This window comes from Pelophylax lessonae (assembly GCF_965119305.1).
Source record: "Pelophylax lessonae genome assembly, chromosome: 8".
In the NCBI taxonomy this organism is placed as follows: domain Eukaryota; kingdom Metazoa; phylum Chordata; class Amphibia; order Anura; family Ranidae; genus Pelophylax; species Pelophylax lessonae.
The window spans coordinates 278,100,632-278,114,264 of record NC_138775.1 but is presented as its reverse complement, the minus strand read 5'-3'; the positions used below and the strand labels follow the sequence as shown (position 1 = coordinate 278,114,264).

The 13,633-nt window shown below is 42.9% G+C and overlaps 1 protein-coding gene across 1 annotated transcript in view; it reads left to right on the top strand.

Annotated features, from left to right (window-relative positions):
* UBE2U (ubiquitin conjugating enzyme E2 U) overlaps positions 1–13,633 on the top strand; it is a 55,483-nt gene that overhangs the window by 33,974 nt on the left and 7,876 nt on the right. Inside the window, exons 7-9 of the mRNA XM_082265166.1 lie at positions 2,866–2,932; positions 11,995–12,080; positions 13,009–13,075. Coding sequence (XP_082121292.1) covers positions 2,866–2,932; positions 11,995–12,080; positions 13,009–13,075 — 220 coding nt within the window. The remainder of the gene's footprint in view (positions 1–2,865; positions 2,933–11,994; positions 12,081–13,008; positions 13,076–13,633) is intronic.

Genomic DNA, 13,633 nt, shown 5'->3' with positions numbered 1-13,633 from the left:
CAGCTGCTGCACCTGCAGGGCTCTAATGAGGAAAACTGCCGAAGTCTACATCCCTTTAGACGTGATTTCCTATTGGGAGTATCTCACCAAAAATGACATTTTTGTTGCAGGGGATGCCTGAAATCTGACTTGTATCTTAGTGTAGACTTCTGGGAAAATCAGTGAGCCAATCACTTAAGAAAGAAATGCTAGTTCTGGGGAACGTTCTGTACACATTCTGTGTACAAAACACCAGGGCCATTTTACCGAATGTGCATGCTGGGGGGCCCCACCTGCCCAGCTACCCAGCCCCAGCCAAGCATTAATCCTGATTCCCGTATGCATCCCGCCGCCGAACATAGCAGGTGGCAAGTGCCTGTCGGCCCTGCACTGCTGTAGGGCCACTTGGGCCATGAAGGGGGAGCCTACAACTGCAGGAATGCCTGTCCGCCTCCACGGGAACAGGCACACACAGGACAGTCGAGTCTGACTCCCGTCCGTGTGTGTGTTCACTGGACCCAGCCGCCGAACTTGGAAGCTGTCATTAGCCTTGCACTGCTGTATCAATAAATATCGCCTTATCGATAATTTGCATTTTTATTCTCATGGGTGATTGTGTAGGCAGTTTAAGGCTTTAAGATGGCACTGCAGAACACCTCCAGGTAGCCATATTGCTTTTCACTTTACATAAAATTACAGAGCTACAGATTGAAAAGGAAAGGTCATTTTAACAACCTTCAATTACAATATGAATTGTGTCGCAATTGTATACGCTATATTATTATTATTTATTTTTATTTTTTTGCTATTCTGCCCACTTCTGCAAGGCTGTCCACTTTCTCTAATGCTTTTTGCATTAGCAATTGAACCCTTAGCCATAGCGATTCGATCCCATCCTAGCATACATGACATACTGTATATTGTGGATAACAGGAGCATAAATGTTCCTTATTTGCCGACGACGTCCTCATGTATGTCACTAACCCTCAATCTACACTACCTAATTTATTGACTTTGCTACACCAATTTCAGGACTTTCTCTGAACACCCAAAAAACAACAGCCCTTAATATTTCTTTACCTCCCTCCATGATGCAGACCTTACGCAACACTTATAACTTTTAATGGGCACTACTCTCTTTTCCCTATTTAGGGATTCAATTGACTTGTTCAATTGACAATCTCAATCGGGCTAATTATCCTCCATTCTTATTCAGACTTCGGAAAGATCTTCGACGGTGGGCAGACTATCTCTTATCGTGGTTTGGCAGAATTAACTCTATTAAAATGACATTTCTACACAGATTACTTTACTATTTTAGAACCCTACCGATTGCTATTCTGAAAAGAGACTTGTAGCTTTTACAGTCAGAAGTTCTTCCTTTTATTTGGGACAAAAAAAGCCTAGAATGAATAAATTGACGCTATATGTCTCGAAAGCGAGAGGTGGACTTGGCCTCCCTAATTTACAAGCTTATTTTAAAGCTGCTCAAATAACTCAGCTGTCCTATACAACGGCCAAGGGATCCACACCTCTTTGGGTCTCTATTGAGGATCTCTCATGCCACCCTTTTGCCATTGGTTACCTAATGTGGCTTCCTGGCCTCTTTCGCTCCTCCATTTTATGCCCTACCCTGTCCCATTTCCCAGTGGTTTGGGATGGAGGTAAACATCTAAAACCCCTGTCATCTCCACATACTCCACTGGCCTTCCTGTTTTGCAACCCTGAGTTCTCTCCCGGCATGACTCCAAAGCCAGTCTTTTGGTGGCTTAATAAGGGGCTTTTCGGGATAGGTGACTACCTCAATGGCGACCAACCACACTCTTTACAATATTTTAAAGATACACTACAAATGCCCTCGAGTGAAATATTCAGACACAATCAGCTTATTTTTTTTATACGTTACTAAAGAGACCCTTTACAATTATCTTGTCAAATGAAGAACCTCCGACGGGGACGGTTATCTAGGGTGAATGCCACTCTTACTGATCCGACCACGAAACTCCCATATATGTCTCAATGGGAACGGGACTTGAATACCACTTTTTTAATTGTCTGACTGGCAAGATATTGCCTATGCATTATCCAAAATATCAATTAACACAACATTAATTGAAGCAAACTAAAAAAAAGCTCCTACAATGGCTACCACTGCTGTCTAAGCAAGTATGGAGGGAGAGACTCTGGAAAGCTGAAGCTCTTGTACACATCGCTTGATCGAAATTGGGCTCAGGTATTGTTTAGGGGGGCTGCTGAACACAGAAGTTTTTTTACCTTCATGCCTACAATGCATGAAGGTAAAAAACCTTGAGCCTTTATAAACACTTTATTCCACATAAAATGTACTCTTCTTACAGTCTAGTCTACACATATTTCTCACCCTCAGACCCTGAAGAAAGGGGCAGTTTTTGGCCCCTGAAATGTGTTGGCTCCATTTGATTCTTCGTTGGATTAAGTTTGTACCTGGACTCATAATCTATGGTTTGGCGATTCAATTTTAGATCCTTTTAGCTTGGGTCGCACAGCTGAAGAAAATGTACAAATCTTATAGCAAGTTAAACAGCCTCTATATACTGTATGTATTTCCACTGGAATTCGGCTTTAAGCTATCGTTAATGTCCATAATTTCATGTCACCTGTGAACGGTAAAAGATTGTTGCATTTCCCCAGTAGTGAATGATGTCATATTTTCGGTAATCCCTCCAATGTGCATTTCATATCTCAAGCCTTTAGGATTGTCATACCAAGACAAAATAAATATCATGAGCTCAACTACTGTATCTAGGGTAGCCTGTTATTCCTCTGACTGAGGATTGCCAGAAGCTGCAATAGTCAGGAAACCAAGTATCTCCAAAGGTTTATTCATACACAATTTCACTTTTGCAGCTGGTTCATTTCAAGATTGCACACCGGTTAGAAAGACATCGGCCATAGAGAAAACACCTGCACAAAGGTCTGTATAACTTGTATATATTCTGTTTTATCCACTTTATGAGGCCTTGATGTTGTCTCTTACCCAAGTTTCCCAGGGCTTACTACTACCACTTACAGTGGGACCAAATCCATTGGCACTGGTGCCAAATTCAATTGCCCACTAACCAATTACACTGAATGGCCAAAAGAACAGGGGCAACTCTCTCCCCCCCCCCCCCCCCACACCACCACCACCACTTAATTGAGTGGTGTTTCTACTGAAGAGCTACTGTTAGTGTTGCAGCATACAAATAGGTTATACGCTTCCACCCTTGTGGTAACAGTTTGGTGAAGGCCTTTATCCTTTCCACTATGCCTGTGCCCATTTGCACAAAGCCAGCTCCATAAAGGCATGGTCTGATGTGTATGGAGAGCGGAGGAACTGCCCAAAGCCCAGAGGCCTGACCCAAAAACCCTACTGAACACTTTTGGGATGAACTTAAATTCTTTATGGGACTCAGTACCTGACCTTACAAACGTTCTTTTGGCTAATTGAGCAGAAATTACACAGACGTTCTCCAGAATCTTGGGTAAAGCCTTCGCAGAAGAGTGGAGGCCCTTATATTGGCATTATTTCGGCAACTCCATATTAATGCCAATGGTGTGGGAGTATGATGTCCAACAAGCTAATATTTAGTTCAGTTATAGTTTACACAAATTACTGTAATTTATTAAAGGAGAAATACAGCCAAAACTTATTTGGCTGTACTTCCCCCGTGGATCACAAGAGTGCAGATCGTTCTGCACTACTTTGACCCATTGAAGCCCAATGTCAGTTGACGTTACAGAGGCCGATCCGCCCACATGCCTGGACTGCACCCGCCTCAGGGTCTCAGCGAGCTGCTGAGAGCTTGAACTGCGCACTCCCGCCCCCTCAAAAGCCCAGTGCTTCAGTAAGCGAAGGGGGGGGGGGGGTTGACAGTCACTAGCTCTCTGCTCACGGAGCTCTGAGAACCGAGCGATCAACGGTGTTTGATCGCTTGGTTCTCAGTGTTGGAGCCGGCGGGAACAGATGCCAAATCAGAACGATGCTGCATCCACCTAGATAAGTACGATTCAACAAAAAAAAAAATTTCTCATACATCTCTTTTGAATATCAATGCTCAGTGCTGGTCCTAGGGGGTGGACATAAGAGGCAGGTGCCTCAGCTGCTTTAGCAAGAGGTGGGCCAAAAAGAGCAGGACCAGCAACCTATGCTGCTGAGGCAGTTCACAGCTCATGGAGGGGGGAGCACTGTGATCTTTTTGCCTGTGTAACTAAAGGACCTTGTTCCAGTACTACCAATGCTCATAAATGTTCACTTGTGATAAAGGATGAGCCAGTCCAGACCCAGTTCACCTGAACCTACAGAGAAGCTGTCAATTGTCATTGGCCAGATTAGGTTGAAAATGTCATTATGAGCATCCATCCATACCCCCTTGTATGTGGGCAGCTGCGCGATATAGAGGCTCTCCCGCCCACAGCTCATTGGGTAGCCATTCAGCTGACTTCCAGGTTCAAACAGAATCCAATTAGATGAAACTTAATCCCAGCTTCTAATACATAAAGAACATAGGTGTGCGCAGCCTATTGCATTAGGGTGTTCACCCCAAAGCTCAAACACACGTCTTTCTCTGCAGCCTCATCTACACGGCGCAGGTATTGAATAGGAAGTGCTCTGTGCAGAACTGCTTCCTGTTCATTCACAAACTAAAGCATAGTAACCACATTTAACTATGCTTCAGCTATGAATAGACAGAGTGAGCAAGTGTGTTAACTGTGTTCATTTAGAAATAGAAGGGGCTGGTAAATTACATATTTACCAGCTTTCCATCCTGAAACATACCTCAAAGTAGCTGAGGGGAGGAGGGAAGCCAGCAGCACTGTGGGGTGGAGGGGACAACAAGGGGGGAAAGCTTGGGAAGTAGGGGAAATTGGCACCACACATTGTAATAAGGGTGTGTCCAGGCACACCTGGCACACCCCCTGCGCCCGCCTATGATAAAGAAATTCCAGCATCACCTTTTTTTAGATTTGGATTGACCTACACGTTCATTTCAGCAAATTGTTTTGCCAAGAACTTATTCTCCCCTTGTAATACCCAAAAATAGCCAAACAGAGCCTTGAACTTTTCGGTTTCAGAAGCTATTACTGGTTTCCCGAAGCAATCCCATTTTCACCAAGCAAATAAACACAAAGTCTGTCTGCAATGACATAGCTAAAGAGATGGTGAGAACTGTTGATGGAGTATTCTGGTTGGACAATACTGCCCCCAGATGTTGAGATTATATTATTGCATCCTTGGGTCTTGTGTCCTTTTGTCCCACATACTGTACCTGAAAGGAGAAGCATGCTCTTAAACACACCCCCAGTGCAGGTCCTTTACTGTTTTTCGCATACAAAAAGGTAATGAGTATTATAGTTTCAGTAATTAAACGTTTCTGACGTTCAGCTTTTTTGCAGTAGCGTTCTTCAGCGTCTTTTAGTTTTTTTCAGCTGTAGCCTTTTTTAGCAAAATTATACTCCCACAACAGCTTATGGCTCAAAAACATTAATAAATGCAGAATAGCCATGTTTTTTTTTTGGCGTTTTTCAGTGTTTTTAAGCTGTTATCAGAGTTAGAGTGTTTTTTACAGCCTCTTAAAACCCACTAGTTCTGGGGGGTTTTTTCCAGCCAGAAAACGCCCCTGCCAAAAACTGTTGATAACAGCCTATATGTGCATGGACACATAGGATAACATGCTGGGGAGTTTACTAGCTACAGAAAAAAACTTCTGATGCCAAAAACAGCAGCTGTAAAAACGTCCCGTGTACATGAGGCCTAAAACAAAATAAATAAAAGTTTAAAATATTTGGTGCTTTGCAGGCTGCAAATCTCTTGCAGGGAAGTTGAATCTGATACATCAGAGTCACTGGCTGTCAGAAATGTGACTGTCTCAGTATCCTTAGTAGTTCTGATGCCAAATGAGAGCTCAGAGCTGCAGATGCAGCCTTCTTTTCTGGTTCTCAGAGAAGGAGTTTACAGAAATAACACAACTAATCACATACTTGACAACTGTCCCTTTTTTCCAGGGACAGTCCCTGCAAATAGGAGCCTGTCCCAGGTAATTTATATCGTCCCTGGAAGCGCCTGTTAATCGGGCTGCCCAGAAATGTTACTCAGAAGTAGTGCAGCTGAATGGAAGAATTATTCCAACTCTGCTACTGTGGCCTTAAGTTTGAAATTCCCTTTTTAATTTCCTGTAATTCTCTCTGTATTGAGTAGACCCTATAATCTGATAAGTAGGCGAGATTAATTATGCAGAGTGGGCGGAGCTTCAGCGAAGTGGGTTTGGAAATTGATAGCTGTGCTGCAAAGTGTCCCTGGAATTTTTTTTTAAATGTAGGCAACTATGAAATCAAAGAGTCTGAGGGGTGTGCTGAAGGGAGATGAAGAGTATTTTATTATGCTTCAGCGGGCACACTCCTACTGCCAACTATTCAAACATTTTTTCCATCTGCTAAGGTTTCAAAATTTGATGACCAACATAATATTGCACAGCATTATTTTAACCATCTGCTAGACACCAAATATGGTATGGATATAATCAATGTCTCTTGTAGGAGGGGAAATGTGTCCCATCCATCTTCTGGACCTTATAATATATGCATGTTTGGTATCTAACTGATTGCTGTCTTCCTATGCATCAGGCTAACCACATTTTTTTAAGGTGACTTCATCACTCTGTCTTCTAGTATATGCACTATTTCGTTATCCTTTTCCTTAGGAACAACGCTTCACCTCCCTTACATCTCCGCATTACCAGAACTCACCCATAATGCTCTTTGCCATCATATACAGTACATCCCTATCCATGGTTCTTGCACTGTCAATCTACAGTTTGGTCCCACACCCCATCAGTCAGAAATGCCCAGGAACCTCCTCCACTCCACCCCTCTTCACCAATCAGTCCTGCACCGGTTATCAGTCCTGCTCCCTGTTTGTTTAAACTAAAATGCCATATACAGTGGATCCTGGTGAAAAGCCCTTAAGAGGGTCCCCCAAAGTGATCAGCTCTTTGCTCAATAAAAGGGGAGGACTGGATGTGATGCAATATTTATATACCCCATTGTGGTTACCTATAGCAACATGGTGGCTATTGAGCTTGCTAATGTGCTGTCATGGTTTGACATTACCTAATAATTTAAGTTAATAGCTTTTTGGTGAAGGGGCAGTTGCGGCTTTTTGGCACAGATAGCCAATTTGATATGACTTCAGCTAAACATATTACCTTCCCATTCCCTTATCGCTCTGATCTTCTGCACAGAGAACGCACAGGTTCTCTGCAAGAGAAGTATGAGTGATCCAATCCGTTGGCATCCATCCATAACAGAAAATCAGTATGAATGGACTTTGGTTTTAAGCCCCAAACTACACAGGAGTTTTTTTTTATTTTTTTTATTGATCCTCAGATTTAAAGAGTAGCCCACCCAAATATGATATTTTACTTAGAGAGAATCTGCGGGATGTGTCTTGATGACTTCTTAATGTCACGTACTTGGTGGAGATCGAGCAGGAGAGGGGTTTCTCTTGTACCTCTTGTCCAGCACTCCTGGTAGTGGTGACACGAGATGAGGATACAGTATGACATGAGGACGCAATGCAGTGGGCAGCACCAGCTGTTGGTTGCAGAATACAGATGACTCTGGATCACTAGACAGGGACCACAGGCGGGCAGCGAGGTACAGGAACGTAAGGCAGAGGTGGAGTCAGGATACAAGCTGAGGTCACAACAAGTAGGCAGAAATTCAAAGACAGTTCAGAGGCAAGTCGGTTGTGCATGGATAGGCAAATATAGCATGTCAGGGCACAGGTAAAGCAGGAGACCACTCAGCAAATTGTTCATTTTCACAATACAGCCTAAATAGGCCATTTTGGACCAATGCCATGTATGCCTACCTAGATGCTGCTTAGTGTGCACACTAATAGGTTTGCACCTGCTGATACAAGTCTTGCAGTGAGCATGTGTGGGGAATTATGAGCATGAGTTTGTCACCTTGTTCTGATATGTTTTGGCCTTTTCTTACATTTACACCTCTTGGAGACCCTAGTCTTCTTGCCTTAGGTCCTGGTTTTGTTTAGCCCATCTTGCAGTTACATAGATAGTTTGGTTGAAAAAAAAGACACAAGTCCATCCAGTTGAACCAACAAAGAAAAATAAATAAATAAATAAAACACACAAATCGAAAACCAACACAAACGTAATCCTATACATACAGATGATGCAGAGGAAGGCAAAAATAACCTCAATAAAGCATGATCCACTTTGCTCCAGCAGGCAATCAGATATTCCCTGGATAAACTTTACCTATAAATGTTAGTATCTGATTATATTTTGTGCATTCAGGAAAGAATTCAGGCCTTTGTTTAAAACAATCTACTTAGCTGGCCAGAACAAGCTCTTGAGGAAGTCCATTCCACATTTTCACAGCTCTTACTATGAAGAAGCCTTTCCATATTTGGAGATTAAATCTCTTTTCCTCCAGATGTAAAGAGTTCCCCCTTGTCCTCTGTGAAAGCCTTAAAGTGAATAACTCAACACCAAGTTCACTATATGGACCCCTTATGTATTTATACATGTTGATCATATCCTCCCTTAATCTCTTCTTCTCAAGGGAGAATAAATTCAGTTCCTCTAATCCTTCCTCATAGCTGAGCTCCTCCATACCTCTTATCAGTTTGGTTGCTATTTTCTGCACTTTCTTCAGTTCCCCAAAATATCCTTTTTGTAAACGGGTGCCCAAAACTGAACTGCATATTCCAGATGAGGTCTTACTAATGATTTGTACAGGGGCAAATTGATATCTCTCTCTCTGGAGTCCATGCCTCTCTTTATACAAGAAAAGATTTTATTCGCTTTGGAAACCGCAGCTTGGCATTGCATGCTATTATTAAGCTTATGATTTACCAAAACCCCCAGACTCTTCTCCGCCATTGACTGCCCCCAGTTGTACTCCTCCTAGTATGTATGATACATGCATATTCTTACCCCCCAAGTGCATTAAACCTCATCTGCCACCCAGTTGCCCAATGAAACTGTTCATTGAGGTCGGTTTGTAAGTTAGAGACATCCTGTAAGGAAGTTATTCCACTGCATAGCTTGGTGTCATCTGAAATAGTACTTTTAATGCCAGACCCTATATAATTTATAAAGATATTAAAAAGTAAGGGTCCCAACACTGAACCTTGGGCCATTCAGAGTAAGAATTATTAACCAATACTCTCTCTCTATATATTATTTTAGCCAATTTTCTATCCATTTACAAACTGATTTTTCCAGGCCTGTAAACTTTACCTTACACATTAGCTATGTGTGGAGGGAACTGCGTTGGAATGTTTACAGCCACATTTGAACTTTTGAGTATTCTCATAGATCCTTTTGATCCATAGCTCCTTTGCTGCTTTGTGTAGAACAGGGAATCCTGAATATTAGGTTATAAAAAAAAGCATATTGTGAAATGCATTGTCAGAGAAATATATTGATTGTAAAGCAGAGGCATAACTAGAACCTTCAAGAAACCGTTAAGAGCCCCCCTGGCCTCCAAATGGGACCCTTCTTACAGATTCTGGGGCCCTTTACTCCCATTGTGGGACCTTCTATTCCGGTCACGCAGCGGACTAACCTTTCTGCTGTCTTGGGCTCCCCTCACAGTGGCAGAACGCCAGAGCCAAGTCGCAAGTGCGACCTTTGTGACCCTGGTAGTTCCGCCAATGCTGTCAGTAGTTTTATATTTTTGTTGTGTTTTTTTGTTATTATAATTATTATTATTATTTTACAATTTTTTTACAATTTCATTTAGTAATATTTTTTACATATTTTTTATGACCCTCTTTGGGGGACTTTTGGTGGAGATCCCTGATGTCTCACTTTTGAGACAGAGAAAGAGACTGAGGACAGATTTATCAGTCCTTCTCTCTGCAGCCTCAGCTGCAAAGAATGAATGAACAAGAATAGCTCTGTACAGAGCTTCCTATTTATTCATAAACTGAGGCATGGTAAACACAGGGCTGTTGGGGGGGGGGGGGGGGCAGGGAAGCACACAGGAGCCTGGAGCAGCAGGACAGCGATAGGGAGGCGGCATGTGGAGGAACCAATGTCTTCCATTTTCATTCCGCAGCCATTGAATGTCTGCATTAGGGAGAGGAGGAGAAGGGGGCATTCAGCAACTACATGGAGGGATCGGTTCCTATACATGCCCCTGCCACCCTCCTATTCAGGTATACTGGGGGGGCCGCATGGGCCCCCTGGAGCATGGGGCCGGGTCGCAGTGGCGACCCCTGTAAGTATGACCCTGTTGTGTTTTTTTGTTTTTGTTTTTTTTAACAATAAACATATTATACTTACCTGCTCTGTGTATTGCACAGAGCGGCCCAAATCCTCCTCCTCTGGGTCCCCCTCCAGCGATCATGGCTCCTCCACTTGCTCCAAGTGCTTGCTATGGGACAATCATGCGGGCTCAATCTCAAGCTGGGCTGTCTGTGTCTTGGCCCCACTGCTAGCTTATTCCTCGCAGGATTAAAAGCAGCAGGAGCTAATGTGTCTTGTGAGGAGAGGGAGCAGCACTGCTTCTCTCAGCACAGCGCTGGATCGAGGTTTAGCTCAGGTAAATATTTAGTGGAGTTGGTGGGGGGAACTAAGCATGAAAGTTTTTTTTTTTTACCTTAATGCAGAGAATGCAGAAAAAAACCTTTGGCCTTTACAATCACTTGAATAGAATATGGGAAAAGCTGCAGCACATAAAACATGCCATGCAAATTAGGTGCTTGACCAAATTGCACCTAATAGTGGACATGGTTAAACAAGAGCCTAATCATTGTATACACTGCACCAATGTGTCCATCTATCCACAAAATATGCTTGAATTACTATTCTAACAGCAGGAATCTCACACTGTATCCACACAAACTGCAGACACACAATCAGTGCCATACTGACACAACCAGGAACATGCACAGAGATACAATCAGTACTGTATTGATGCAACTAGAAGCAGATCCTCAGGGCCTCCACAATGGCACAGAACCTTGGAGATCTCCCATAGTGACATTTACATTCTAAATGGAGCACACCAATTTCACCTCATTTCCATGCCAGATAGATCAGACAGCATTGGAAGAACATAACTTAACATTCAAGATCTGTTGTTATACTGGTGTGTGTGTGTGTGTGTGTGTGTGTTGTATTGTTAAAAAACATTCAACATCACCTTCACTAGCCTAACACCCGAGCGTACACAGGATGCCCACCTGCCAGTACCTTCCCTGCCCACCCCAGTGACACAGCAATACATTGTGGCAGTGAATGCTATTATTGGATGCTGGTAGATGGTAGCTGCAATTCATGCAGTGGTGCTCTGGGCTATGCTGTAAGGAAGGAAAGGTCAGATGGAGAAGGCCTATGTGTCCTTGCTATGTAAATCAGTCCTGGCCTGCTGCCCTCCCCCCTTCCCACTGACAGGGTGACACTTGAGGCAAGGTTCTAGCCTTGCCTCATGGTTAGTGCTCACCTAAGGGTCCCTGCTTCTCCTGTTATGTTCTTCATAATAAACCATAAATAGAAAATATAGCAGGGATGGGGAGAACCCTTCATAATGGCCATAGTAGATGTGCAGATCCAGTTAGTGCATGAATAATGGGATCTCCTCATAATGCGCACAGCAGGTGTGCAGAGCAGGGAACCCAGCACGGGGACGGTGGAAGATCCTCATAAGGGGAACAGTAGGTATACAGATCCAGGGAATTCTGTGCAGGGATGGTGGAAGTTCCTTAAAATGGGCACAGCAGGTGTGCAGAACCAGGAACTGGGCACAGGGATGATGAAAAATCCTCATAATGGGAACCGTAGGTATGGAGAAACCCGGGAACTTGGTGCAGGGATGGTGGAAGATCCTCATAATGGGCACGGTAGGAAAAAAGGAGTTCCCACTGTCCACAGTCGGGTAATATCTAGCCACTAAGTGTTTACTACATGCTTCTTTTAGGAATATAGACTGTTCATCATTATTTGTGATTTGATCTTGCAGGAAGATAAAAGCCATTTCTTTTGAAGATTATCACAAAATTTGGAGTGAAATCGGTACATCAACTGATGCTAATTTACAAGCTGCAGGTAAGATGGACAGGGGTATAGAAACTGTGAGCCTTGTCTACAACAATCCCAATGTTTATTAGACTTGCCATGCTTCATATCTATTATATCAGAAAAAGTTTGTGTGATATAAATTGAAAAGGATCGGTTTTGTCTGCAGTGGTACCTCAGGCAGTGCCTTGTATGACCAGTAGATGTCATTCTTGTTCCAGGAAACAACACAGTGTTTGAAACTCAAACTTTAGAGGGATATTGGTTTAATAAAAATAAAACAAAAAATATATCTATTATACCTAAAGCAGATCTTATTTCTCAAATATCAACTTGCTGCCAAATTGCCAATCGATGTACCAGTATGTCGCTTGACTTCAAGTGGTTTTACCGGGATGATGCCTGCAGCTGCTGCCAGCATTGTTTTTTAGAGCCGCTGCTCGACTCGCTTTTAAGAGCAATCGGAGTGGCTAACTAGCTGCTTGATTGCTGTTACAAGCCCCGGGAGGGGATGTCCCCCCACCCCTCTCCCTGCCACCTTCCGCGGCTTGCTTGGGCTTTTCCGTCCCACCAGGAGACCCGAGCAACCAGCCGGTTTGTGTGCCGGCAATCCTGACACCCTGAACAAAGCTGGGATTTTGCCTGATGAATGCATAATGCATTCATCAGGCAATATCGTCTACCGCCAAGCCGTATGGAGGTTAAACGGGCTGCACTACAGCCAAATGCAATGGAGGCAGTGGAAGAGGGAATTGTGTGGAGGTTTTTTTGTTGTTTTTTTGGGTTTTTTTGCCACTTAAACAGATATAACAAAATGCTTCCAGTGGTGTATTTACCAAACAGAAAGGGAGCAAATAAGAGAAGTTCAGTGTTCGGGTTTACATACATTTTAAATTATACAGGTTTCAACCTCAGAACAATGCTGGACAATCCATTTTCCATTTTTTTTTTCTGGCAGGGCACAAAGGACTCCAATCCAAAACACAGTACAAGCAAACCAATGAGACTAGTACTGCAAGCAAACAGTAAGTAGGATAACACACGACTGAATAAACACACAGCTGTATTCAGCATCATTATATTCATATCATCCAGTCTTCTATCCAGCCAGCAGTTGGAGCTTTACTCCCCTTTTCAATATTCAGCTATGGTTATGCCAGACAAAGTTAACTGGAAAGCAAGCCACTCTTCTGTTGTGGTATTTTCTTTAGGTAAACCATGGTGCTCTGAGAATCCTTGGTTATGTTTTAAAAGTTTTTTTGTAAAACAAATAGTGTGTGTTTATAATAACCACTTGAGTTCCAGAAGATTTTACCCCCTTCATGACCAGGCCATTTTGTGCTTTTTCGCATTGTGCTACTTTAACTGGTGATTGCACATTCATGAAACACTGTACACAAATTAAATTTATATAATTTACAGTGCCTTGAAAAAGTATTCATATACCCCTTGAAATTTTACACATTTTTGTCATGTTACAGCCAAAAACTAAAATGTATCTTATTGGGATTTTATGTGATAGACCAACACAAAGTGGCACATAATTGTGAAGTAGAAGGAAAATGATAAATGGTTTTGAAATT